This window comes from Brugia malayi (genome assembly GCF_000002995.4).
Source record: "Brugia malayi strain FR3 genome assembly, contig: Bm_v4_Chr1_scaffold_001, whole genome shotgun sequence".
Taxonomy (NCBI): domain Eukaryota; kingdom Metazoa; phylum Nematoda; class Chromadorea; order Rhabditida; family Onchocercidae; genus Brugia; species Brugia malayi.
In genome coordinates, this window is record NW_025062475.1 from 10,195,551 (window position 1) to 10,222,964 (window position 27,414).

General features: G+C 30.6%; 4 protein-coding genes and 1 non-coding gene across 7 annotated transcripts; 3 read left to right on the plus strand and 2 right to left on the minus strand.

Moving 5' to 3' along the window:
• Positions 1–188: 188 nt before the first annotated feature.
• On the plus strand, positions 189–4,796 carry Bma-phf-15 (PHD-finger family protein; the record flags this gene model as incomplete). Of its 2 annotated transcripts, XM_001902628.1 has the most annotated exons (13): positions 189–300; positions 686–787; positions 1,033–1,107; positions 1,237–1,379; positions 1,467–1,564; positions 1,662–1,875; positions 2,024–2,119; positions 2,406–2,540; positions 2,718–2,899; positions 3,114–3,213; positions 3,544–3,705; positions 3,806–4,063; positions 4,377–4,796. In XM_001902628.1, the coding sequence occupies 13 exons, from the start codon at positions 189–191 to the stop codon at positions 4,794–4,796; spliced, it is 2,097 nt and encodes a 698-aa protein (XP_001902663.1). The 2 variants fall into 2 exon arrangements, with proteins under 2 accessions (XP_001902663.1, XP_042933310.1); XM_043077376.1 differs by lacking the exons at positions 3,806–4,063; positions 4,377–4,796 and having other exon boundaries at positions 3,557–3,640.
• A 4,388-nt stretch (positions 4,797–9,184) lies between these two features.
• Bm17400 (Uncharacterized protein) lies at positions 9,185–11,615 on the plus strand (the record flags this gene model as incomplete). The annotated part of the gene is made up of 2 exons (XM_043077377.1): positions 9,185–9,254; positions 11,437–11,615. The coding sequence occupies 2 exons, from the start codon at positions 9,185–9,187 to the stop codon at positions 11,613–11,615; spliced, it is 249 nt and encodes an 82-aa protein (XP_042933311.1).
• A 548-nt stretch (positions 11,616–12,163) lies between these two features.
• Positions 12,164–12,254, minus strand: Bma-mir-281. The gene has a single exon (XR_006227914.1). It is a non-coding gene; the product is annotated as a pre-microRNA Bma-mir-281 (primary transcript).
• Positions 12,255–17,424: 5,170 nt separating this feature from the next.
• Positions 17,425–24,134, minus strand: Bma-kin-18 (uncharacterized protein; the record flags this gene model as incomplete). Its single annotated transcript, XM_043077378.1, has 16 exons — positions 17,425–17,536; positions 17,976–18,163; positions 18,462–18,614; positions 18,731–18,811; positions 19,091–19,330; positions 19,586–19,786; positions 19,901–20,029; positions 20,284–20,418; positions 20,585–20,743; positions 21,213–21,428; positions 21,889–22,041; positions 22,187–22,374; positions 22,521–22,673; positions 22,854–23,049; positions 23,287–23,460; positions 23,997–24,134. 16 exons carry the CDS (start codon positions 24,132–24,134, stop codon positions 17,425–17,427), a joined length of 2,616 nt encoding a protein of 871 aa, XP_042933312.1.
• Positions 24,135–24,734: 600 nt separating this feature from the next.
• Bm13756 (26S protease regulatory subunit 8, putative) lies at positions 24,735–27,327 on the plus strand (the record flags this gene model as incomplete). 2 transcript variants are annotated; one of them, XM_043077379.1, is made up of 10 exons in its annotated part: positions 24,735–24,839; positions 24,974–25,042; positions 25,112–25,210; positions 25,335–25,460; positions 25,899–26,060; positions 26,266–26,506; positions 26,584–26,715; positions 26,825–26,973; positions 27,076–27,168; positions 27,274–27,327. In XM_043077379.1, 10 exons carry the CDS (start codon positions 24,735–24,737, stop codon positions 27,325–27,327), a joined length of 1,230 nt encoding a protein of 409 aa, XP_042933313.1. The 2 variants fall into 2 exon arrangements, with proteins under 2 accessions (XP_042933313.1, XP_042933314.1); XM_043077380.1 differs by lacking the exons at positions 24,735–24,839; positions 24,974–25,042; positions 25,112–25,210; positions 25,335–25,460 and having other exon boundaries at positions 25,920–26,060.
• Between the last annotated feature and the right edge of the window lie 87 nt (positions 27,328–27,414).

Below are 27,414 nucleotides of genomic sequence, written 5' to 3' on the forward strand. Positions count from 1 at the left end.
AATTTCAACTCGATACTTGAGAGCTGATCGTTAGAAATTGTTTACTGCTGTAGTATGGATATATGCCGATACGTGTTTACCAGTGACTTTGCCACCACATAATGACCAAAAATTCATTTCATAGTGACTAAATGTTTCTTCAATCCGTTTTGTAAAATCACTGTGAATGCTGCTATTTAGAAGTGGCGATGAGAAATGGAGTTGTCGGGATACGTGGACGTTTACGCAGACGATGTACGGCATCCTTGAACGACAGTCAAATCTGTCCCAGCGAAGAGGAAGCACCAATCATCAAAAAAGGTTTACTTCCATTATATTAACTGATTAAAATGCAGGTATAGCTATCAAATATTGAACGTATGGATACTTTAGCTAAAAAATCTCTTTGATCTATTTGGAATAAGGTTCTTGTAACTATTAGAAAAGTTTAGGCTGAAGCTTATAAAGACATTCAGAAAAGGCGGGGATCTTCGTCACAGTTTATTTGCTTTGTCTGAAATCTTTTTCTATGAGTTGGTTGTGAATTATGGAATTTCATTTCCATTTTATGTTATAAACGGCATTTCATATTGTTAACTGATACGTAGACTTTAGGGTGTCTCATGAAATAATAAGTTTCACTTCGTATTTTAAATTTCTTATTCAGTTTTTTTTTTTTTTTTTTTTGCAATTAACCAATTTTTAGATGTTAATAGAGCAGTCATTCCTCATCGTTTACCACGTGTTTCTCGAAATGAAGCTGTTGGAGATGTGGACAGTTTTTCTCAACGTCACGATTTTTCTACGGGTTCGTTTATAACTCAAAATCTGTTATCAGCCTGCTTTTTGTTTTCATGAAATTCATTACTGTAAGGAATATAATTGCAGATGGGTTCCTGTATTTTTGAATTTTTAATAGACAGTTTGCACTAATTCTTGGTTTCATATATTGTTGGATAGTATTAAGATTTTTTAAGCCTTTTGGGAAAGTAGGAGTTTATTATTATTGGCTGTGTATGCTGATGTGTCTTTAACATTTCTGTAGTTTTTCAGACTTTACAAAAGATAAGGATGATTCGGATGGTGGACAGTATTTGGCAAAGCGGAAATTTTATATCGTTGCTGATGGTGAGTGAATAAAAGAAAGCGAATATTTTTGTTTGAAAATCTAATTGAAAGTGCTTGCTGCCAATTTTTTCCCCAAATATCCTTTATTTCATTTTAATTTCTTTCCAATGTTTTGTGCATGTCTTTTAGGCGGAGTCCCATCAGAATTATACAGAACGGATTTATTACATAGAATGAAACAAGAAGAGGATAGCGATGCATCATCGGATGATGAGACAGTATTTGTATCAATGAGTGATCGTTGGAAAGAGGAATGGAATCATGGTGTGCAGGTAATATATTTTTGTCTTTCTAATATCTTTTTGTTATTTTGTATCAGAATTTCGAATTTTATTGACCTAAATAGTGATGTAATCTAGGTTCCACTGTCTAAAAAGTTGCCAGATTTTGTCGTTCACCAATCTCCATGCTCCTCCTCTGTCGTTTCACGGACACAGCCGCGAGTTTCTTTCGAAAGGTGATTTTCTTACTTACTTTAAGGAATCTGCATAGCGATTTTTTAATTGCTTTAATTCTTAGTTTTTTATTTCTTCATGCACGTTTGATTTTTGAAGGCATGATTCACTGATCGCAGTTCATGACCGTCGGTATATTGGTGATAAACATAGACGTGTAGTTATGCCGAAATTACGTAATTACCAACCAGATCGACTTGATCGTGCATTTTTATGCAAATTAAATGAAAAACGCATCGCTGTTGGATTGCCATCAATCAGTGAAAAGGTATTCGGCGAAGTTATGGATAAATTGGAAGTTTCTTGCTGTCAGGTATTGCTTTTATTATTATTTTCTTCCATCACTTTTATAATTTATTTGGTTAGGATTTAAAGACTTTTTAGTTTCCTGGATGCAAAATTTCTTAAATCGTGTTGGCTGAATGTCAGATGAGTTTCTAACATGTATCTAAACATTGCAGGCAATACATAGCGATCTCTTGTCACTTATTGCTTCTCCCATAGCTTCCGCAGATGCAGAATTTGATGAAAATGTTTGCTGTGATATATGTCGTCAGGTCTGTTCGGTTGTATTTTTCGGCTTTTGATTTTAGAGAAAGTTGATGATTAGTCTGTTAACCAGAAGCATGAATCTCACTCAAATCTCTTTCTATATCAAGCACATATTTGTTTCACAGAAGACCGACGGCGTCGATGTTTTGTTTTTTTAAATGTCTGTTTGGTATTATTATTTTACTACAAACCAATAAAAAAGCCAGAGTTTTTATTTCTCATTTATAATGTATAAAGTAATTCGTTATTAATTAGGAAAAATGGTAATTACTTTAAGGTGAAATTTTTCAGCCGGACTGTGAAGAAGATGATAAAATTATATTCTGTGATGGTTGTAATGTTGGTGTACATCAGTCCTGTTACGGACTCGATTCCGTCCCATCAGATGAATGGCTTTGTCAGAAATGCATGCTTCTGGGCTACAATGTATAGTTTTTCACTACTTGATCTCAGTTAGAATTTCTAGATGAAAATAACATTATTTAAGCGTGAGAGATATCTGTGAACGTATACTGCCATAGTTACGCTGATGGACAAGTTTTATTGTTACCACTTTATCGTCTCGAGATTTTGAACCTTTCGAATTTTATTAAAATTTTCAAGGCTCTTCCTCAGTGCGTGCTATGCCCACTTACTGGTGGGGCAATGAAGTGCACAAGGGAAGGTGATGTATGGGCACATGTTGTTTGCGCACTTTGGATATATGAAGTGCGTTTCGCGGATGTTGTTCATCGTGAACCAATTGCAAATATTTGTGATATTCCTTATGGACGGTGGAAGCTTCGGTACAATCATTTTTATGTTCCCCTAAGTCAATGAAGGCTTCATAAGCAGAAAAAAAAGAAACCAATATTAGCTCGTATTATAGATTCTATGATATCATTTTTTATTGTTGGCATGTTTCTAGTTGAGCATAGGCTTCCCATGTGAATTTCTATGTGTGTTTCAAATGTAAGTTTTATAATTTAACTCACTGCTCTTCATTTCAACGTAATGCAGATGTTCAGTATGTGGTACAAAACAAGGAGCTTGTATTCAGTGTTCTATGGAAACATGTACAACTGCTTTTCATGTATGCTGTGCACTTCGTAGTGGACAGGTGAGCAAACTATAGATTTGAACAGACCTAAGGAATTGTAAATATCTATGCATATTTACTATAATGAATATGTGTATAAATGGATGAGTTAAACATTGAAATGTCTTGCCTTATGATCAACAATGTGGTTGGTACAGTTATTTTCGGAGCATATCGCATAACAATTTTATTTAAAAGAAAAGGAAAATTCCTTGCTTTTTTAAATGTTATTTTGCTCACTAGAAAATTCTCGTATCATGTATTATGCTTTCTCCTATTTTTTGCTGTAGGACAGTTTCCTCCGGTATTAAATTTTTTATTTAATATTAAAAAAAAATTCTTTTATGTCAGATAATGCATATAGAGCATGATAGCGATGATGGCAACGCTGACAACAATGATGATGATAATGTTCGTATGGTTAGCTTCTGCAGGCAGCATTCAATAGAGAAAATGTTTCATTCCAACTTGAAATTCTGCAACCCAGATGCCCTTTGTACAACTGCATTAACGGTATTGTTTAAAAATAATTTACTGGTTTGATTTCCCTAGTAATTTTTTATTACATTTTATTTAGATATGGATTGATTTTAATGTAATTGCAAAATTCCAGCTACAAGAAATGGAGCGCATATTTTTCTTATATGTAACTGTGGAAGGTATTGCTGGCATGCTGTCGCTTAGCGAAGATGTGGTTTCGGACATTTACGAATACTGGAAATTGCGTCGCATTGATAATGGATACAAAGCATTGCTGAACGATAAATCGGAGGTTGAGCGACAAATAGCTCTTCGCCTACGGTCATCCCCCTTTGCTGTTCTTCCCGGTAGACAACGGAACGAAGCGGTAGTACGGCAGAATTTGGAAAAGGTCAATATTACGTTCGAACTTTTCAGCACTTAATAAAAAACTGGAGTCAATTCCATTTATATTCTCTGCACTTTATTTTCTATAACATGGGAGTTGTATAACTTTTGTAGAATGTATCAATGGTCATTAATCAATTGCTTCCTTATTGTAACATATACGCCCTATGGTTTTACTTATCTGCGAGTGATTGTTGTAATCTGCAATATGCTACTGTAGTAGTTTACTGTTATGTTATCCAGATCGAGTGACATATTAAGGAGTATATTAGTGACCTACACTGCAATGCTGGATGATATTGCTATGTTCATTATAGGCGCGCAATTTATGTTATATGGTAGAAAAACGAGAGAAGACCAAATTATCTGCATTGCAATGCTGGATCGATACATACAAATGTGTTTATCAGATGTTAACTGAAAAAAATGTTCCTTATAGCAACAGAGTCTTAAAACGACTCATTCATGCGGTGAGTTCAATGCAGCAAACATTATTAGACGCAGGTGATATTGCCACTTCACTTGGAAGTTCTCTTGTTTCATCGCCATCGAAGTTGCTGAGGTCACCATCTCCTCCTCGGAAACATCTGTCAGTGGGCAATCGCCTTCGTGAAAGGAATGGATTGTCGCATCATTTACGAAAACATGCTATGCAGAAAGTTCTTTTCACTGCAGACACATTTATTAAAAATTCTCAGAAATCGTTTGCATCGGGTCATTATAGTTTGCGGGCATAATTTAAACGATATTCTTGTTCGTTATTTTTCCATTTTGTTTAAATCTTTCTTTTGTGGATTTTTGATGATCGAAATTGTATTGTCTTGCGATTTTTTTTTTTCATTTTTAGTCCAGCTGGCATTTCCTGTGATGTGAAGATACGAAAGCTTCTTCTTAGGTATTAGTATGACGGAGAGTCTAAACACATTTTATTACAAAATTGCGGTTTTAGAACAAAAAATTATTCATTTTCATGAATATAATAATTCTTCTGCTTTCACTTAAAAGTTCTGAATCGGAATAAATATTTTTTTTAAATTTTCTGTTATTCAAAGCTGAAGCGATGATAATACATTTGAAAGTTACTTTTCCAAAATCCTTTTCAATAGCAGCCGTAATTGCTTACTGAGAAGTTTAAAAAAAAATGTTAGAAATTAAACTACAAACATTCGAGTATTTTCGGCATTATGATGCAATGATTTTCAATTCCTATATATAGTCAGTAGCACTTGAAAACGTAATTCTAAATTTGAATTATAATTAACATTTCCTGTGATGTGAAGATACGAATGTCAATAGTATTGACAATCGTATTGAGTATTGACAAATATTGACAGTCGAAGTCATAATGATACCATACCATATCACAGATACTGCTGTATTCCAATGACAATCAAAATTTAGTTGCAGAAGATATTTTAATACTTCAAGTATTAGAAATATTCAATGCATGAGAGAAGAGAAGGAAAAATAGAGTAAACCATAACACTTATTTTCCTTATTTACTCATTTTTATATGCGACGATTACATTAACGAAATTAAAAATTCTCTGGTTAAAATAATTTCAACTTCATATTATTAAGAGAATTAGAAATTCCATGGTTAAAATTCAATTTGGCAGTCAAGTAAGTAATATCTCTGAAATCGGAACATACAATAAATGTCAATATATCCCTGAATTCGAAGCATCCGAAGACATTTTTCTTTGGTGATTTTTTTCTTGAACAACAATCAAGGATTTGGATAGAGTTTTAATAATTTTCAGAAAGTGGCATAAGTTTCTAATGACGGCGAAATAATTTCTTTGCTCAGTTAAAGTAATTGATCAAGTAATATTCAAACTGAATTCGAAAACAATAATATTTGGTAGAACATATGTGCGAACTTTTTTCGATTCAGTATTTCGGTGTTTTATAAATTCGATGTTTTATTTGATGTTTATGGGTTATAACTTTATTAACTGCAAATTATTAGTGTGATTTTCTTTTCTTCTTAGTTAAATGAATGATGAAAGCATTACTTTTGTAGATGAATGCCACATTACATAATATTCAGAATACCAATTTTTATGGCTAAACATTTCGAGCGGTAAAATATTTCCAATTTACAAAATATTTTATAAAATTATAATTTATTTTGTTGAAACAAAACAATCATTCATTGTAAATAGGAACTTGAATCAGCACTATATGCACTGCATTTTGCTTGGTCCCTTTGAATAAACAGAAAACACGGAACAAACATTTGACGATACTTTTTTCCTCCATTATTTTTGAAATTTGAAAATTGATTCAGTTTCCTCCTTTTTTAGTTTTAGTTTTAGATATGTGTATACCACATCTCTACAATAACCTTAATAAGCAATAAGAAAAAACGTTTTTGCTAAGATTTCTAAAGTCCGAAAATTTCAAAAATCTAATTGCTAAAATATAAATTATATATCTATATATATTATATAGATATAAATGATATATATTTATATTCATTTACTTTTAAACATTTTTGTCTAAATGATACCGTTTGAATTTTATTTATTCCTTAAAATATCCAAAACAAATTTTCAGACACTTTATATTTATAATTAGCAGTAGCAAACAAATTTGATATCGCTGAAACAGTATATAATTTATCATGAAGAGTTAATAAATTATTTACATTTCAAAAATTTGATAATTTAAATAAAAGAAAAGACGACAAATTGTTAAAAAGGAATAAAAAAGTTTGAAAAAAAAAGGAACTTTCACTTTTTAGCTTTTCTTTCGAAATTTTATACTAAAAATAAATTTTCATTTTTAAAGTTTGATTTAAGTTTTCCAAGAATTTTTTACGCGTTAATAGAACAAATTTCAATAAAAATTACCACCGTTACTGCACTGTTAATCACCACTGACCACTTGCTGATTGCCATTGATCACCACTGACCACTTGCTGATCGCAACTGATCACTACTGATCACTTGCTGATCGCCGCTGATCACCACTGACCACTTGCTGACCGCCACTGATCACCACTGACCACTTGCTGATTGCCATTGATCACCACTGACCACTTGCTGACCGCCACTGATCACTACTGACCACTTGCTGATTGTCATTGACTTCCACTTCGACCGTTTTTGGAAATTTTTGTCAATGAAAGCTGAGGCAATTAAATTGCTTACATTAATTGTTTGCTGATATTATCTATATATCAATTAAAAGTTATTTTGGTGCAATTAAATGATGTAAACATATGTTATTGAAACATTGAAAGATTAAATTACTTTTGTAAACAAAAATTATTTTCAAATTTAATAAGAAAAAAAATTTAATACCAATTTGATTATGCGTTCTCTTCCATTATGCCTAAGCGATCGAAGAATTAATAAAACAAAAACAAATGGAGAACACAGTTATAATAGAATTTGTTTAGGAAAAAGAAATTTTTTTTAAAGTTTTTGCTTATTTTACAAATGCCTGTTTGTCATTTCTAAACATTTTTTTCTCTCATTTTAATATTTTAAAACTTAATATTTCAATAAAATTTTAATAAATTAAACAAATTTCTCAATTTCAATGATTGTTTCTTTTTATTTTCTCTGTAGGAATTATTTTTCTAATTGTGGAAATGATTAATTGATGTAGCAAATTAATGATAATTTATTGTATATATGATAATATATATGGAAATCATCAAAAAAATAACCATCAATTACATTTCATACAGTTTGTTTAACACATTAATTTTCATTTGTTAATTGTTTTTCTGATTTTTTTAAGATCATTTTTAAATAAAGATTCTAAAAAAAAATTCACAAACGAGCAAATTATTTCAATTATTTTATTGTTTTTTCAACAAAAAAACGATTAAATTTTGGGCGATAATGTAAAGTTTGAATTATAAATCACTTTTCTGCTAATGTGATTGTTTTATGATGTCATCCGATCGGAATTGTATTCTGTTCAATCTAAATTAATAATTCATTTCTTCAAAACAATTATTGCACCGCTATTATTGCTAATTACTACACTGCAAAATATGCGTCATATGATTGTTGACATACTTAGGCGTTGACATACTTTTACCGCTGTCATACTTTGACCAATTTGTGACATCAAAGAGCAGATCGTATAAATATAAACAATAACTTAAGATTAAAAAAAATCTTTTTTTGAAAATTTTGATCAATTTAAAATTGAATGATACTTAGATTATAAGTAAAAGATTTTTTCTCTTAGCATTAACAATAATAATAAAAGTTACCACAGTTAAGCATTATTATCCTCTGCATGACATATAGTTTATTCACATCACTGTTAGTCTTAACTTGTATTAATAAGTAAATTATGATATAAATAAATTAAATGTTTGATAAAAAAGAAGCTTAAGGAAGTAGAGATAATTATAAATGCTTAATTGCAATAAAAATATAATTAGCAAAAAAAAAAAAACTCTCTAATTTGAGGCAATTCAAAGGAAATTATCAAAAAACTATTCTGTAATTTGTAGGTGACAAAGAGACGAAAATTATCAAAAAATATTTTTTATAATTTGTGAAATCAAAGAAAATGATTTCAGCAAAAACCTTTCCGAAATTAATAACTTTACAAATTATTATTATTATTTTGTTTGGATAATTACAAATAATAGGAATAGCAATGAAAAAAATGCAAAATGTCGTTAATTGCGGAAAATTTTTCTCGCATCTGTTAAATCATAGATCATTTATTCATTATTAATTATATCACTAACAAATTTATTTAATTCCAAATATTTGTATGCGTGAAATACTACTTTAATAAAATGAAATTTAATGAAAAATGAAAATCAAGAAAATAATTAAAGATACAAATAAAACATTACCTTTTTACCTAGCTAACCGCCCACTGTTTCTAACTCACTTCTATTATAACGTAGTACAATTCTGTCATCATGACAACCATATGCTTTTTGAGTGCCATAAAAATGTTTTTCTTTTTTTTTTTTTTTCCTTATTACATTTAAAAAAATTTCGTTGTTATTTTGTTGCAGTAATACAGAATTTATGGAAACATTTATTGTACGCAACCAATAAATTAGCAGTGGCTGTAGGCGAAATTCTATACACAAATTTTGCTGATTAAATTATTCGAAAAGTGAAAAAGTAGAATGAAAATTCTAAAAGTGCTAGCAACTTCCATTATCACTCTGCTACAAGGCATTCATTCGATTATTACAGGTAATTTATGTGTAAGGACTTTTTCTTTAAGTTGGACAATTATGAAGCAAAATTTTGCTGGAAATTTAATTTATCAGAAAATCTGTTAAATTTAAAAGATGGCATTCTTAATTTGAAACTTAAAATTTACACGATAACACTAATGAATGTCTCATATTATTGTTTATTGGTGTAAAATTAGTAATTGTGAAATTTTGCCCTAACAAACAATAATATGAATTACTTTTTATTACTCCTTTGTTATTTTCTAACTTGGTCATATTTCGTTGAAATTGATTAAAATTTTAAATTTGAATTAACATTCACTTTTCCATTTTGTTAATACTAACAAATGTACATTTTTATTTTCCATTACTTTCAAATTGCTTTTATCTAATTCACCTTTTTAAAACAACTAATCAAACTGACGAGTGATTTATTCTCCGAATTTGCGCTTCCAATTCCCGATCACTATTAATGAAGTAACCGCTATCTTCAAAATTTTATTTTCAAAAATTGGTTGATACAGTAAGGACATATGCGAAATTAAAAAAGTCGAAATAGCTGGGAAATAAAGTAAGCAATATTGTTAGCCTTTTCCGTCAATATTCATGAACTAAAAAAAAGAACGAAAAGTTTTCTGATTCATTAATTAAGGTTTCTGTTAAATCTGTGAAAAAGAAGCTAAATGCATTCTTTTTGTTCAGATGATTCATACCTTTAATTATGATATTATCAATATTTTATCGAATAATCGGGTAATTTAGCAAATGAAAAATGCTGAATTTTTATTCAATCCCCATTTTATTCTGCAAATTATTATGGTTAAACTTTAATAGCTCATTTGATTATTAGATATATTTACAAAAAAAAAAAAAAAAACATTTTGTTGAGTAGTTGATATTATCAGATAAGCAATCATTTCTTAAAAGAACAATTTTTTTCTAACTGCACAATTTCAATGGTATTTTTAAAATGATGATTGGTAGGTAACCTTTCATCCATCCTATTAACAACCAAATTCAAAGTCATTTCCCGATCGAATTTTATGAGATTTTTCTATGGCCAGTTTTCAACTTTTGAAATGCTAACATACTGCCGCATTCTTCCTTCTTTTAACCGAACTGAAATTAAATTCTATTAAAATTTCTTTTTCCAATTTTCAAGCAATTTTATATATTTACTAAATTTAGACAAATGAATCTAATCCAACAGTGAACTAAATAATATTTTATGGATTTAAAGAAATAATTGAATATTCAATAAAATATGTTTTTATCCTCAAAAGAAACTTTTACTATTTATTATTTCTGTAATCGTTATTTTGGCTGTGCATTTCTATTATTTCTATTATTATTCTGTGTAAGCTTTATCATATCTTTTATCAAATTGGTAACTCTTTATCATGACACTTATCAAATTATATAGTTTCTTGACATATTTATCTATTCTAATTAAGAAATTAGATTTTGCTACGATTATCTTTTTGACTGATGAGAAATGATATAATTTCGGATTTTAATCACCCATTCTATCATGCTATTCAAATGCATTTGATAATGAAGCTTAACCTTTTCAAAATAAAAGAATAGGATAAAAAAACTTTCTTAGGCAAATTAAAAAAATTAAATTAAAAAATCTTTAAAATATAATTTTGGATTTTAAAACCGGATAAATTTAAAAGACCGGAAGGTATTAAAATCCGTCTCAAAATGTTACACATCATTCCAAACTATTATTTTGTAACAACAAACTTTTGTAATCATGCTAAGTGCATAAAAATTTTGAAGAAAGAAAGAGAACAAAAATTAGAAATTCGGAAAGTAAAAAAAGTTGTCAGATTGTAATTTTTAGTTAAATAAATTATAAATAAATATGGCTTTAATATTACCAAATGACAATTATAATTTTTAAATTTGATGATTGACTCAATTTTTACCACTAAGGCAAAGAGATTAGTTTGCCTACAGATTTGTTCAAAACTAAAAAGTTTTGGTTTGTCTAAAAATATTTCAGTTTCATTACCTTTTAGGTACTTCTTTTTCATTTTTTTCCTTATCTTTCTAATAAACGAAAGAACTTTAGGAATGAAACTGAAATATTTCTAGATGAAATATTTTTATTATTTTAATGAATTAAATAAAATCTTATAAAACAAAAATGTATAAAATTTTTTCAAATGTACGGGTTCATCAAATTACAGGGACAAAAGCAAAAGGACCAAGACGATCGCTTTCATTTGGAGAAAACGAGGAAAAATTAATGATAACTTGGGCTAACGATTCTAAGAACAAAAGTGATAACAATATTGATAATAATAATAATAATATAGTGCATCGTACACGCATGCTTACAAGTTATCATGCATTTACTATTGGTTAAATTTGATGAGTTAACTCATTTAAAATGAGTTAATGGAAATGGATGCGTATTTCAATATTTAGTACTTTCGTCGTCATTGTTAGTGTCATGTATTTTCAAATTGAAATATGCTCTTTTATTATCAACTTATCGTGTCGTATTTAATATAACGATTAATATTTGGTATAATAAACAATAATAAGACGAGTAATGTGAATATGTAAATGCAAGCAGATAATCAGATCATATAATTGTCAAAAAAAGCCAACAGAAAAAATGTCAAAAATTTCTTTATCAGTATAAAATAAATCAACTGAACACTTATGATATTAAAATTCTTGGACATTTACGACGAAATAGAAGACTAAATTAAAAAAAAGAAAAATTTTTTAGTATATTTCAGTAAAATGAATTTTAATTAGCAAAGTGCATAAATTAAAATGTTGCATATTTTTTTCGTTTGCTTACTTAAATTATTGAATGAGTTTACTATAGATTTTCTTAATTTAATTTTCTTTAAAATTTTTTCAAAAATTTAGCAAATGATATTTGGCATATATTGAAGAAGGCTTAGAACACAGGCATGTAAAGAGAGCAATTCCATGACAGTTGCAATATATGACTGTCAACAGATGGCTCTCTTTGTCGTCTGCGTTCACCATTTCCATTGCTGAAAACGCTGAATTTAGGTAAGATACTGTAATACAGTAATCAATAAATGATGAAATATATTTGAAAATGAGAAAAAAGCAATGAGTAAAGAATGCATTGATTGAGTGGTAAATTAGCAGTAATTGTATCATATGGTAAACAATTTCATCTTATTCTTTTAATTAATTTAAATAAAACTTTCGAGACTATTTCATTTCATTTGTTACGGTGAAATTTAATTATTAATTATGAAACAAAGAGTAGAATGATAGAATTTTGCAAATTAATTAAAAGCATAAAATATGGTGATTCATTCATTCATTAAAATTAATTAATGAAAATAACTGAAAATAATTAACATTATTATCAAAATGACGCATTACATATATAAAACACTTCTTACTCTTTTAAAATAATGAAATTTTTACATCGTTTATGTTTCTATTAAACAAATAAACAAAACATGGAAACTTCCATATATTTTACGTAAATCTACCTAATTTGAAAACCTCTCATCAAGCTATTTAATTGAATTTGTGATTTTATAATGAAGAAAAAAGTGATAATTAACCGATTTCAAATTTGTGAAATGTTCTTCTTGAGAAAGGTTGCATTCGTTTGTTTTCAGAAGAAAATAAATATTAATAAAATGAAATGATATTGAATGAAATTTTTGGAATTTATTACAATGCTAATGAAAAACAAAATGATAGAATGGGATAGAATAGGACAGAATTAGAAGAGAATAAGAAAAAATTAAAATGTGCATATGGTATGGAATGAAAATGGTAGTGGAAAAGAAGGAAGAAGAAAAAGATAAATAATAAATTTAATGCAATTTATTGGAATTTATCATGAAATCATTAGTAGAATATAATATAATATAATGCGATAGAATAGAAGAGAATAAATAAAATGGAATAGAATAGAATAAATAAAATGGAATAGAATTAGAATATATAAATGTTATAAAACGAAAAATAGAAATTGGAAAGAAGGAAAAAGAAGTAAATGGCAAATTTAATGTTTCGTCCAATAAACATTTTCTACAAAAATTTCATCGGTTTTAAATTAACGTTGGATAATCAACTAACCCATCATAAATGACTATTTCCATTTGATGAAATCAGAGAGGAAAGAATGAGGAAGAGGGAGAAAAAGAGAAAGAGAGAGAGAGGAGAAAATCTAGAGAAAGAAGAAAAATGTGGACAAATAAGTTGAAGACAGTTCAATTAACAAATTACAGTTTAAATTTAGTTCAATTTAGAGTTCAATCAGTTTTATTGAACAATCACTCATTGATCAATGAATTATTTTCGTGGAAATGCTCTCACTCATATCCTCCTTTTATTGTTCATTGATTGGTTGCAGTTTTATGATTTCCACACTGAAACTACTAAATTATCAACATCATCACTTCTCTCTCCTCTGTCCTCTTCTTCTCTCTCCCTCTCCCTCTCTCTTTCCCTCTCTCTCTTCTTATCTCTTGATTAATTCTTTTATAGTGAAAAAGAACTAAACCATACAATGCTTACTACTATTTCAAATAAGAAAATTCTTTTTCCTAAAAAGAAAACAATTTTATGCATTTTTTTCTTTTTCTCTCAATCATCAACCGATAATTAAAAATGATACGATAGGCACAACGATAATGTCACCAACTGTCATTCATTCTTTCTTTTTTTTTTTTTTCCTTTTCCTTTTTCTTTTAAATGTTTAATTTTTGTTTGGTGGAATAATTTGTTGATAGATGTGAGTGATTAAATCAAATTAAATATAAATGATTGGAGGGATAACTTGGCCATACTTGGCTAAGTACTTGCAATCATTTGTATAAACAAAATTTATTCAAATATCACTAGAAGTTTGCTGTTTAATGCAAACTGTTTCAAACTGCAAATTTACTGCAGAATGTAAGTTATTGCAAAATTTCTCATTAATTAAAATGATGCTAATTGGACATAAACTAATATCAATGCATTAATAGAAATGGCAGAGAGAGAGAGAGAGATGAACTATTTGCAATTTGAAATAATTGAATAATTGTGTACCATTGATATAATTAGATTAGAAGGGAGGATTTCCATACTTAAATAGTAGTAAATGTTCCTTAAACTTTGTTTTTGAATTGGATTTGTTGCTAAATGTTTATTTAAAACTTAAGTTTTTTTAAAAGCTGTTTTTTGCTTTATCATTTTTAAATGACAGCCTTAATGTGATAACGTAAAAATAGCGTAAGTGATTCGTTTTTTAGTGATTTCAAGTATGAATGAAGTTTCTGGCGATTTTTTGCATGTATATGAATTATTATTACTGTTTATTAAAAATCATTGGCTGTAGATAAGTAATGGCTACTTGACCATTTCAAAATACTTAAATTGGTTCGATTTGATAGGACTTTTTCAAAATTGGTAAATTTTTTGTTTAGAAATAGAATAGATCAGACTGATTATTTCGTAGAAATGAAGTTTTTTTGAAATTGAGTTTTAAAATGTCGGCAGAAAATTTAATTAAAATTTTTTTGTTTTGCATTTCTAAAATTTTAAAATGAATTTTTCCTCCATTAAGTTTTTCTTTAGCAAACCTTTGACCTTGATATTAGTATTTGTAGTATAACATCGGACTATCTTATGAAATGCATTGATTTTTAAGATAAAAATAAATCCTTTTGCTTGCACTTATTAGCATTTTTAATCCTTCAAAAAGCAACAGGAAATAAGACAGAAGTCAAGCACATTCTCTTATTAAATGCTGACATGAATAAATCAATAAATTTTATAAATCAATAAAGTTACTTTAACATTTTCGTTTCAAGTACTTTTATGACTTTACTAGGTTTAGGTCCAGCATACGTTGATTTAATCTTTCGTTTATTAATATGCAGAAGGGAGCCTTATTGGCGCCATCATGTGGTTCTTATATAATTTTGTAAAGTTGCTTTCCATCAAATGCAAACGCATTTGATGGAAAGCAATAAAATCGTATGCGAAATATTTGTCGATCAATTAATTACATATAGTCATTAAAAATTATTTCAGCAACAATCACAACAACAACCATTTCCCTACTTTTCTCTTCCCACTAACATTTAAATTTAGAATGATTACACAAGAAATCAAAATTAATGAAGATTAGAGAAGAGAAATTACCAAAGCTAAGATTAACACCGTAACTGAAAAAACCAGTAATATGTCACAATTATGATTAAATTTAAAAACTTACTCGACTCATATTATTGGATGAGTTTTTAATCAATTTTTTTCTTGGTATTATTGCAAGCCAAGGGGAAAAAAATTAATGTATGAATTTTATTAATGTGTTGGAATGACGGTGAGCATGTACAAACCAGAACTATCAATAAAAACAATAAGCAAAGGAAAAAAAATTCTAGTATATTTCAGAAAAATTTTGATATTCCGGTGAAAAAGAGCAGTACAGTAACGGACAGAGGTGAGGAGAACTGATATGTATACATATTATAAAATTTTGACACACAAATTTGTTCACTTAGAAAAGGAAAATGATACTGTACAGGCGAAGTGTATCAAAAAAAAGGAAAACGGAAATTTAATAATTACAAATGGAATTTAAGCTAAAGCATAAATCAAAAAAAAAAAAAACACGGAAAGAAAAAATAAAGAACAATTCATAAAAATAGTCACCGTAGCTTACTTGAATGCAGTCAAGCACAATCAAGCAAAAGTGATCATAACAAATCAATTTTTTCTTATTTTTTGTCCGATTTACCTTCATTTCTTCAACTGAAACTCACGCATACGACTTTTTAGAGTTAAAGACGAAACCCGAAGTACAAAAAATGGACATCGAAATATTCATGGTGCTATGCAGCTGACGTATTAAATCATAATAATAATGGTAAAAGTGATAATAACAATAATGACGAAAATAAATAACAAACAGTAATAATTATAATTAGTAATAATAAATATCATAATAAATAATAACAGCTATGCTAATAATAATAATATCTTGTGGCACACTAATAAAATATATAAGGCACGCACATATAATACATTTTTTTAAAAGGTACACCGGTTCCTACCATATGATCATACATATTTCAGTCGAAGAAATAAAAAAAGCATAAGCAGCAGTAGATTAGTAAGGATATTTTAGCGTCTTGGCAAGAAAATCTGATATATGTATTATAAAATCTGATAACTACCAGTCAAATTTAACTTCAAATATTTAAGCACAATTTACAGCGCTTATGTAAAACGATCTAGGAGCTAATAATGACATGGTGAGGATTTCTAGATACGTTTGCGGATTTGAAAGCATCTCGGATATGGTCAAATTGAATTCGTCAGTTCAGTTAAATATAAATCAAAATATACAAAGCAAACATCTAGAGCCCGCAACTGAAGCATTAGTTACGACTTAAAGAGATATTTCACCAGTGATACCAATTATCTGCAATTGGTTGCAATTGCATCTCTAGCAATTGGAATTCAGGATTAATCAACTGAACAATCCAAGGACACATGGAAGGTTAAAAGATAAGGTCAAGGCCAAAACATTTATTTCAGTAGCAGAACTTCGGACATGACCGACAAATTAAATGATTTCATCCATACCTGCCAAATTTTTATAAATTTGGAAAAAATTGACAAACTGGTCACGAACCACCACCAATCCTAAACCACTCGCGAGCTATAGCACATTAGCAACAGGAGGTAGGTAATAATATGAGATCTTAGAAATTCCACAACATTAAAATTTCTCATCAATTTACATTGTTGTCAAGCTGAATGTAAATTTAATTCAACGTAACAGATTTTAAATTAGTAACTAAAAGTTCTGGACGACATGTAGTGAAAAGAAAAGTAAAGATAACTTAGGATATCAGATATCCAAATCAAAACTGTTGGAAAACAGTTTACTGAGTTCGCTTGAATACAACTTGAATTCAAGAAAGAAGAATAATTTGATAACACTCAGTCAATATACGTACAACTAGAAGGAACGCTATTTCCTATTTTCTTTCATCTACTCTCATATATATGATTCTGGAATCACAGCGCTAAAGTCTCTAAATGTTTACAGTAATACACCGAAGAATGGAAACGACAGAATAATCCTTTAAAACAGAAGAAAGCTTAAACATATGTTCATTATGAAAGCCGTATATTAAAACGATTCATAAAAATAAGTTACCCTAAGAATTTGTAGCTAACGAATGAAGATTTGAAGAAATTGAGCATAAGGTGTCCTGCGAACTAAATTGAGAAGCCGATAAGGATATCTGCTGCGTATGTTCATTTAGCGCCCTTTCTTCATCATCAAAAAATGTTGATTTTTCAATGCGATGCTTCTCCTCTATCGTTTTTAGAATTTTCTGGCGCTCAGTTTCCAAAGATGCCCTCTCTTCTTCCATCTAAATGGATGGATAATGAAAAAAGCTTGAAAGTACGACAGAAATCCTATTCACTTTCCCTAATCTATGTCTTATTTCTCTTCGTGTCTTTATATCACATACACAAGCTACCTAAATGATTGACTTCAATGATAACTTCAATGATCAATGATAGCTTTCGAAAGCACCAATCATCATAAAGACTTTCAGCAGTATAATTCAAAAGTCAAAAATAGTGTAGATCCTTCTTTGCTTCAGCTTGTAATATGGTCATCATGAATGCAAATAGTAAAATGTAAAATGTTCTAAGCGGTCAAATTTTTTCTACAAAAACGTATTTAAATGATATTTACATCATTAAACAATAAGTAAGGCATACTTTTTTCTCGATGACCGCTTTTCTTATTGAAGTGCGTTCCGCCAATTTCTGTTCTTCTCTTTTACAATTCTCTTCAAGACAACTTTTCTGTCGACTTTGGAAGTCTTTGAGCATATCCATTTCCTTTTCAAGTTTCTCTTTCAAAGCTTTCAATTCATCTTCCTAAACAAAGCAATGTATATTTCAACGGAACCGTAACAAAATCGCAGAAGGAAAGGAAACAACCTGGATGCTAATCAATGCGCAAGGAAATTTTTATGAAGCGCTAGGTAACAAGTAAAGTATTTAAACAGAAAAAGATAATAACTTATTTCTTGAATTCAAATAAAAAAAGTTTTACATGAAGCTTGATCGTAACGACTACTAGGTTTAAAAAAATATATAAAATTAAGCAAGAACAAGAGATAACTATCAAATCAAGTACGGAATCAATAATATACATAAAAACATCGAATATTACCTGCCAAGACTCCAATTTTACGGTCAAATCCCGTAGCAAACTTTCGATGGTGCTTTCATACTGCCCAGCTAATGTTGCTAATTTTCTCTTTTGCTCTTCCTTCAACTTTACTATCATTTCCCTATGTTCTTCCTTTGGTGTGCAGCTCAAAACCTGGAAATGCCTTCGAAATCAAAATTAGAAGCCAAAACAGGAAAATAAGAAAAAATGAAATTTTCAATTCAACATCGAAAGATCACAAAAAAAAAAAAAAAGTCCGGAAAGCGTACTTGAGCTTGTAATAACTTGCTTTGCCTCAACTGCGTTTTCACTGCCTGTCGATATTGCTTTCTTATTTGTAACTCTTTTGCCTACAAGAGATAGATCAAAAGAAAAAAGCAAGAGGCAAATTAGAAAAGTAATAAAACTGTTTCGAAAGAAGAGAACCTTTTTATTTCATTAGAAAAATTTCTATTTCAAATTTTATTTCATTAAAAGTGTTGCACTAAGAGATGTGAAACGCACCATCCACTTCACTTCCTATCCAAAAAATAAAAATAAAATGAAAGACTATATCGTTTCAACAGTCAACAAGAAAAAAGCAAGAAATTATGACGAGTTTCACTGGATTAATCAGGCTACAACAAAACCTTCAATTCTTTAGGCTGTTGTTTTGATTGCAAAGCATGTCGTTTCATAGTTTCATCTGTAACTCTCTGATTATACTGCAACTGATTTGAAGTTTCAGCTTCATGCTGCTTCTCCAGATGTCGCCGCTTCATGCGCTGGCTTTCGATTAAAAGTGATAATTCAAGTTGTTTTGTTTGTTCATGATGTTTTCTTAATAAAGCATGGCTTGTTTCCAGTTGTTTTCCTTTGAATTTTAACTCCTGAAATATATATATATATATATATTTTTCATATCATCCTATTTGAAAAATTGGTGTTAATGTATACTTCTGCTGAAGCAAATATTCATGAGGAATTAGGAAGCTTTGCTTATTATCAAATGATAGTCCGTCTGCACTAAAGAAAGAATCTTAGCGCTTTCAAGTATCATTCCATATCATCTTGTTCTGAAGCTATCCTAACAGAAACACTCACTCATAACGCCTTGAATTTATATCAAATCACAAAAAACATACATCTACGGCCAGTTTTTCGATCAAAGTATGCATCTCAACCATACGAATTCCCTTCAGTCTTCGAATTTCATTTTCCATCGTTATTTTCTGTTCACGAGAAAATATCGCTTCCGCATCAGTACGCCGTGCATTCAAAACAGCTTTCGTCTCCTTCAATGCACTTTCATATGCAGAACGCATGCCATAGCGTTCTTTTAATTCCTCAAAAAATCAAGAATTATGATTTAATTTCAGCAAAGCTAGACGCTAATCTAAATTTGTAGCAAATATGCACTGCGAATACTATTTCTCAGTAACAGATATGAGAAAATTTACCATTTTTGCCCTTTCCTTATTGTGCTTATATTCTTTCTTCTGAGCGTTAGAGAATGCTTTTAGCTCGTTTTCGTGTTGTGAATTTAACTGACGCCGTAACCTACGTTCCGTTTCATCATATTCACGAAGCTGAAAAGGAAAAAGTTTGACAAGCAGCACTAAATTTAAGTTGGAGAACGGAACAGTAAAATTAATTGAACTTTATTCATAAAGTAAATGATATATCACTTGCAAATTTCGTGCACTTTGAAATTCTGGCATTTATATCAAGGGATCAGTATTAATAAGATTAAGATTTATTTCACATTTAAAGAGAAAAATACGGGAACTCTGACACTACATTTCGCGGGTTGTATTTAATAGAACTTAAATAAAAAATCTACTTTTTTATCTTTTTCAGCATTCTGATTGCTACGTAAGCGCTGAAGTTCTTTGCTAAAAGTATTTAAAAGATTTTCATATTCTTTATCAGCTTTTTGTTTAAACGACTCCATTTCCATTGCACATTTCTCTTCGAGCTAAAAAGAGAAGACTTTTAAATGCAAAAAATAGTAAACTAGATTTCTCTGTTCGATTTACCAAAATGTTATCAATACCATACATTTGTAAAGAACTTCTAGAAAAAAAATACATCATGACTCTTTTCGTGTTTCTGTACCACTGCTCCGTTAAATCAAAACTGACCTGCTTCAATTCCTTCTGATGTTGTTGACGCAAACGTTTGTAACCACTCATTTGTTCGTATATATTATTCTCCCTGTTATATTCTTCTAGCTCCTTTGAAATCAATTTCGTTGTTCGCAATGTTGAAAACTTCGATCGTCGAAGAGTTGCCATTTCCTCCTAAAAAATTGCACACATACATTCATAAAAAAATCTAGTTTGGATAAAAATGCATTTCATGATTAAAGTTGCAAATAAACGAAAGTAATGAGAGCATACATTTATCGGCCTAGTTTCATCTGACGCTAAGGTAGATGTTGGCATTCCTGAGGAAGTTTCTTCAACAAGAGATGATTCATGCATTGAATGCATACAGTGGCTTCCTCCATCACCAACATGAATTATCGTCCGATTCTGAAACCTCGGAACTACTAACATAAAAAAATAAGATAAAAAAGTAAAAGCTTAGAAGAAAATCACAAGTTTTTTTCGGCAACTATAAAGTAAATTGAAAACCGGAAGCAATAGCGTATAGTTCTAGTCATAATTCCGGTATCTGAAATGTATCTCGCTTGCTTCCTTATAATTTAAAAAATCAAAGACAAAATCATATCGTTTTCCAACATATGAAAAAAATGATTTTATATACCTTGTCAGTGTTATCGAAATCTTCATTGATACTGCTGATATCAGAGCTAACTGAAGAAAGAACACGAAGAGGAATAAGAGGTCGTGAAGTAATGGCCTTGCCACTATCTCCATGATGACTGTCGGAAATAGGAGCATTTGAATGATACGACTGGAATGAAGAAATAGAATTCGACCGAGAGCTTGCTGAGCCTCCCATTCCTGATAATTCTTCGTCCTGCAAAACCATTACAATATCAGTTCGAGAACTGTCTAAAAAATGCAACGTTATTTCATATTCAATAAGTTTTTTATTCGAAAAAAAATTTGGTAAATCTAGTAATCACTTAAACACCTTATCACAATCTTGTGATCCATTCTAGCATACCATATCAGTTTCTTTCGTCTCATATAAACCATTGCGATTCCCTATCTTTTATAACTTCTCTCTTTTACTACAGCGTAATTTTCATCTTAATGCATTACGAGATGACTTATCTTAAAAGCATCTAGATAATAGCAGGCACAGTCTTGCGACCGGAAAGAAAATCGAGCATCACAACTTTAACAATATTGACAAGATAACAAAAAAAAAAATATCGAGAAGCATAAGACGAAAAGTGAAAATTAAAATAAATCTGATAACTGGTAGAAAAAAAAAGCAGAGATACCACATCATGCCGGTCCGTTGTCATCACATCGTCGGTCACAATACTTTGTTGCTCGTCAAGATAAACTAATTTTCTCATTTTCCTATACTGGAAGTTGTCCAGGTCACTGACTAGTGCCTTTGTCCTTGTAATCAATTCCAAAATTACACCATCCAAACGTCCATTCACAATAAATGGATGCTGCAAGAAGTTCAGGTAATTCTGTTAGTCCTTTCAAGGAAATGCAAGGAGTAAAACTCACATATTCCCTTCCTTTCTTTAGCACTAATTTATGCTCATATTCACTGCATATGAAGGGACAACATAACGGAAATAAACAACTTACCTGTTGACAAGGACTCGTCTTCATTCGCTCTCGTGGATCTTTACGTAAGCAAAGATCAACGAATGAGTGGAAGTCCGCAGACCACGATGAAGAATTCTCGCTATGTGAAAGCTTTGGGGGATCATTCTGAGCAATATGATACAGTGCGGACATAGCATTCATGTTGAAAAGAGGTGGACGTCTTTCTGCTGGAATTATAACATACCTAATTAACCGTTAATTATAACATAACATTTACAAAAAATTAATAAACATTCACTTATTTTATACCAACAAATATGAAGCTAAATGTATTTTTTCCAAAAACTAAATTATATAGAAACGAAGAAATAACCTAATTCGATACAAGTGATTCCAAGAGACCAAATATCTGCGCTCTGGTCATAATGACCTTCATCCATCGCCAGAATAACTTCAGGAGCCATCCAGTACGGCGTACCGACAAAACTCTGAGCAGGACATAAAGTGGAAGCACTCCCGAAGTCAGCTATAATCCATTAATTCAAATATCAAAGTCATTTTTATCTCCATCGAATGCAAACACCATTGAAAGCATATTTAAATAAAAGCTGATAAAAAAAAAAAAATTAAAAGAAAGTATTTTATAACAAACATCACTTTCAAATTTACCGTAAATAATAAGTTTGTAAGTACAAGTTTAACTCACCAAGTTTAACGACACCATTATCAGTTAAAAGAATATTCCCGGCTTTGACATCTCGATGTATACGTCCTAATTTATGCAGATAAGAGAGCCCAAAAAGGGTCTGTTCAATAACAGCAGCAATTTCACATTCCCGTATTGGACTACGATGTACTTCAACTATATCTGCTGCGGAACCAATGCAATATTCCATCACAAGCTGAAATAATTCTCATCATTTGTTAATTAACAGAAATGCAAAAATTGTCATTAAATTCTTATTAATTTTGCTTAAAATAAATATAAAAATACAATAAGATGACAATAATAATTTTAAGAATTGTAAATTAAAAATAAATTTTGCAACCGCTTTACTATTTTGCAATTTTGCCTACGCTTCAACTTATGTACGGGTCAATTTAAAAATATACAAACTCTCGAAATTCATAAAAGTTACCCAACAAGTATGTTCCTTCAGGTAGCATGCTCTATATTCAACGATATTTTCATGTTTTATATTTTTCAGGAAGGACACTTCCTTGATGATATCAGACCATTTTTCAGCCGATTGTTTGCCAGAAAAAGCCATTTTCTTAATTGCAACCGTTGTATTCGTTTCCAAATCCTGGGCCTAAAACTTCAACTATTAGTCAAAACCCTTCACAGAAAACCTACCTTAAAATTTCTGTAATTTGACATGGATTCAGCATAAGAATCATTAATCATAAAATGTCACCCAACAAGATCAAATGATAGAAAAATCACTTTCTCTAATTTTTTGAGCCTCCATAAAAAAAAAAAAAAAAAAAAAGAAAAAACTCAACTGAGAGCAAGAAACTTTTATTAAAAAATTCCACCAAATATCAGATTTTATACAGAATTTCCATAAAAAATAAATGCACTCTAAAATAAAAAGTTAAGTGGAGAAGTCCCTCTCCCTTTATGAAAATTTTCACTATGAAGAATTTCTTTCAAAAAGAAAAGGAGAGGGAAAGACTTTTGGAAAAAAATCCCCTCAAGCAAATACTTTCAGCAAAACAATTAACGAAGGAAAAACTTACCAGACCGCTTGATATATAAAGGGAGTTGAGATATCATAAAGTACAATATTACCTCATGTCTATTTCCAAAAATTACCAAACAAACAAAAAAGGAAAAAGAACATACGAAGAAAACAGCCCCGAATGAGCCATGACCAATTTCACGAAGATCCTCGAAACGTTGTTCGGGATCTTTTACACAGAATAATGAAGCAACAGCGGGATCCTTCAAGCTACCCGGTTTACCTATTGACGCAGCCGGCATTACCAATATTTAGTACCCGAAACCCATAGGAAGTTCCGCAGAACTTGTCCGACACAATACAAACTAGAAGTTATGAAGTGCCTAAGATAATTGCTATTCCTGAAATTTCAAAAAATCATCAAAATTCACAGTTTCATTAAAATACCATAGATGCATCACTTTACTTCCAATATCCAACCATCATATATGTGCAAACGTCCAAACACATGCAAATGTCTATACGTATACACACACGCACGTAGACGCAAACACACGGAGTCACCTCGTCCCTGTTACCAGTCCATGACAATCGTATGCCGGATCATCGTATCCGAACTTTGCTCATTTTATTATTCGATAAGCGATACAATTTATACTCGTGGTTAGATGCGTTGGATGGGTTCCGGGGAATCTGAGATATCTGGTGGGTCCGGGATGTGAGACTGCCTTTTTCCTTAGGTTTTTTGATTATGAAACGGTTATAGTATGTACCATTTTTGTTTTAAAGATGCATGACCCGTTAATGCTTCTTTTGCTTTTATGTTCTGCAACATCTTTAATTCATATTCGGTCCATTGAGTTAATTCATCAGTTTCAGCTAATTATATTAACGGGGAAAATATGGCACCACCGATGGCTGGATTGATATCTACAGGTGTAGCGAGTAAAAGTGGCGAAGAACAGAGCTTGAAACGCTATTACAAAACAAAAATCGAAGATATGCAGGTGAGGATTACATGTTTTTAGTTAAAGCTTTCAGAGGTTTACTGAGCGAAGATTAAAATAAGTACAATAAGCATAAAGTACTGTAGTGATTATTAGTGAATTATATGAATATAAGTTGTGAAATTTGATTTTAGCAACGAGTTGCGGAGAAAACCCAAAATTTGCGACGACTTCATGCACAGCGAAATGAACTGAATACAAAGGTACGTGTAGTTGCGTAGAGTTGTTATTATTCTATAAATTGACTTTATCTTAAACTGGTGTCCTTTCAGGTTCGCATGTTAAAGGAGGAACTGCAACAATTGCATGAGCAAGGATCCTATGTTGGTGAAGTCTCGAAAGCAATGGATAAAAAGAAAGTGCTTGTTAAGGTTTGTTTAGTTTGATATCTTTTGATTTACAGTTTTTTAAAAATATGTTTTTGTCTTTTTTTTAAAATTTCATATTGGCAGATATATTCATTAGCATTTTATTTTCTTAAATATGCTGTTTTAGGTTCATCCTGAGGGAAAATATGTTGTTGATTTGGATAAAGGTATTGATATAAACAGTATCACATCAGGTTGTCGTGTTGCTCTTAGAGCTGATAGCTATGCACTACATAAAGTACTTCCAAATAAGGTTACTTCACAGAATTTATAAATGATATTGTTCGATCGCAGAAATGGGCATCATTCTTGCATTTGCATGTTTATTCATGTAAACGCATGCTTTCTTCTAGCCCAAGAGTATGTAATGGTTGCAGATTTTCGGTGTTTCGAAAGAAAATGGGTAACTCTCGGGATGTTACTGCTTAATCTACATATTATCTTTACCGTTTATAGTTTTAACTTTGTGTGACCTGGGTATAGATTATTTTGAAGGGAGTGCTGTTTTGGAAAGGTGTTCATTTTTTACTGTATCGTTTTAACGTAATTTTATTAATCTTATTTTTTGTGCAGGTTTTAACAACATATATATATATATATATATATATATATAGAGAGAGAGAGAGAGAGAGAGAGAGAGAGTAAATTAGTGCTAGCTTGATTCCATCTTATTCCGATATTTTTTCGACAGATTGACCCATTGGTTTCTCTCATGATGGTAGAAAAAGTTCCCGACTCAACGTACGAAATGATTGGTGGTTTAGATAAGCAAATAAAGGAGATAAAGGAAGTGATCGAATTACCTGTAAAACACCCGGAACTTTTTGATGCATTGGGAATTGCCCAGCCGAAGGTTTGTTCACTGTAAACTATAAAAACTATAAAATAGAAGACGATGACATTTTTGTTTCTTTTTTTTTTATTTTTTTTATTGTTTCGCAAATTTATATTCTTTGTGTACGTTCATAAGTTAGTCAACTGCATGTATAGATTCCACTATTAATCATTTTGATACATAAAACATTTAAAAATCAATGTAGTAGAACTGATGTTTTCAGGGAGTCCTGTTATATGGTCCTCCTGGAACAGGTAAAACATTACTTGCCCGCGCTGTGGCTCATCATACGGAATGTACATTTATTCGAGTATCAGGCTCTGAATTGGTGCAAAAGTTTATTGGAGAAGGTGCTCGTATGGTTCGTGAATTGTTCGTAATGGCCCGTGAGCATGCACCGTCGATAATTTTTATGGACGAAATAGACTCTATTGGTTCATCTCGTGTTGAAGGTAGCAGTGGTGGTAAGTCTTTGTTTTGAGAGGTTGATTAATAGATATTTCATATTATTATGTTTGCATTTGAATTTTTTTTTCAACAGGTGACTCAGAAGTGCAACGTACAATGTTAGAGCTGTTGAATCAACTTGATGGTTTTGAGGCTACCAAGAATATCAAAGTGATTATGGCAACAAATCGTATTGATATTCTTGATCCTGCACTTCTGAGACCAGGTTCTTTCATTCACTATTTTCTTTTTCTTTATTTATATGAAATATGCATTATTTGCAATCTGTTACATGCAACTGTGTACGTTCTTACTAATTTTCAGTTTTTATTTAGGAAGAATCGACAGAAAAATAGAATTCCCTGCACCTGATGAGAAAGCGCGTGCAGATATACTAAAAATTCACTCACGGAAAATGAATCTTATGCGAGGCATAAACATGAGGAAAATAGCAGAAGCTATACCTGGTGCAAGCGGTGCTGAAGTTAGTTATTTCCTCAGGTCGAATTAAAATCAAGTAAACTTATTTTTGATTGAATCATTCCTGGAATTATACTAGTTTCTCAAAAATTATTATACTTTTAAGGTCAAAGCAGTTTGCACCGAAGCTGGCATGTTTGCTTTGCGGGAACGTCGCATTCATGTGACGCAAGAAGATTTTGAAATGGCTGTTGGCAAGGTAAAACTTATACTTAATCGATTGGCATGCTTTTGTTTTGTTTTGTTTTGTTTTTTGTTTTTTGAATTAAATTTAACTTCACACCTTTCATAAGATATTCTTTAGGTAATGCAGAAAGATTCGGATAAGAATATGTCATTGAAGAAGCTTTGGAAGTGATCTCATTTTGACTTTTCTCGTTTTTTTCTGGTGACCTGTCAAGACACTTTTCTATCATAGTTGAAAAGCATTTCTGCTGCTGAAAAT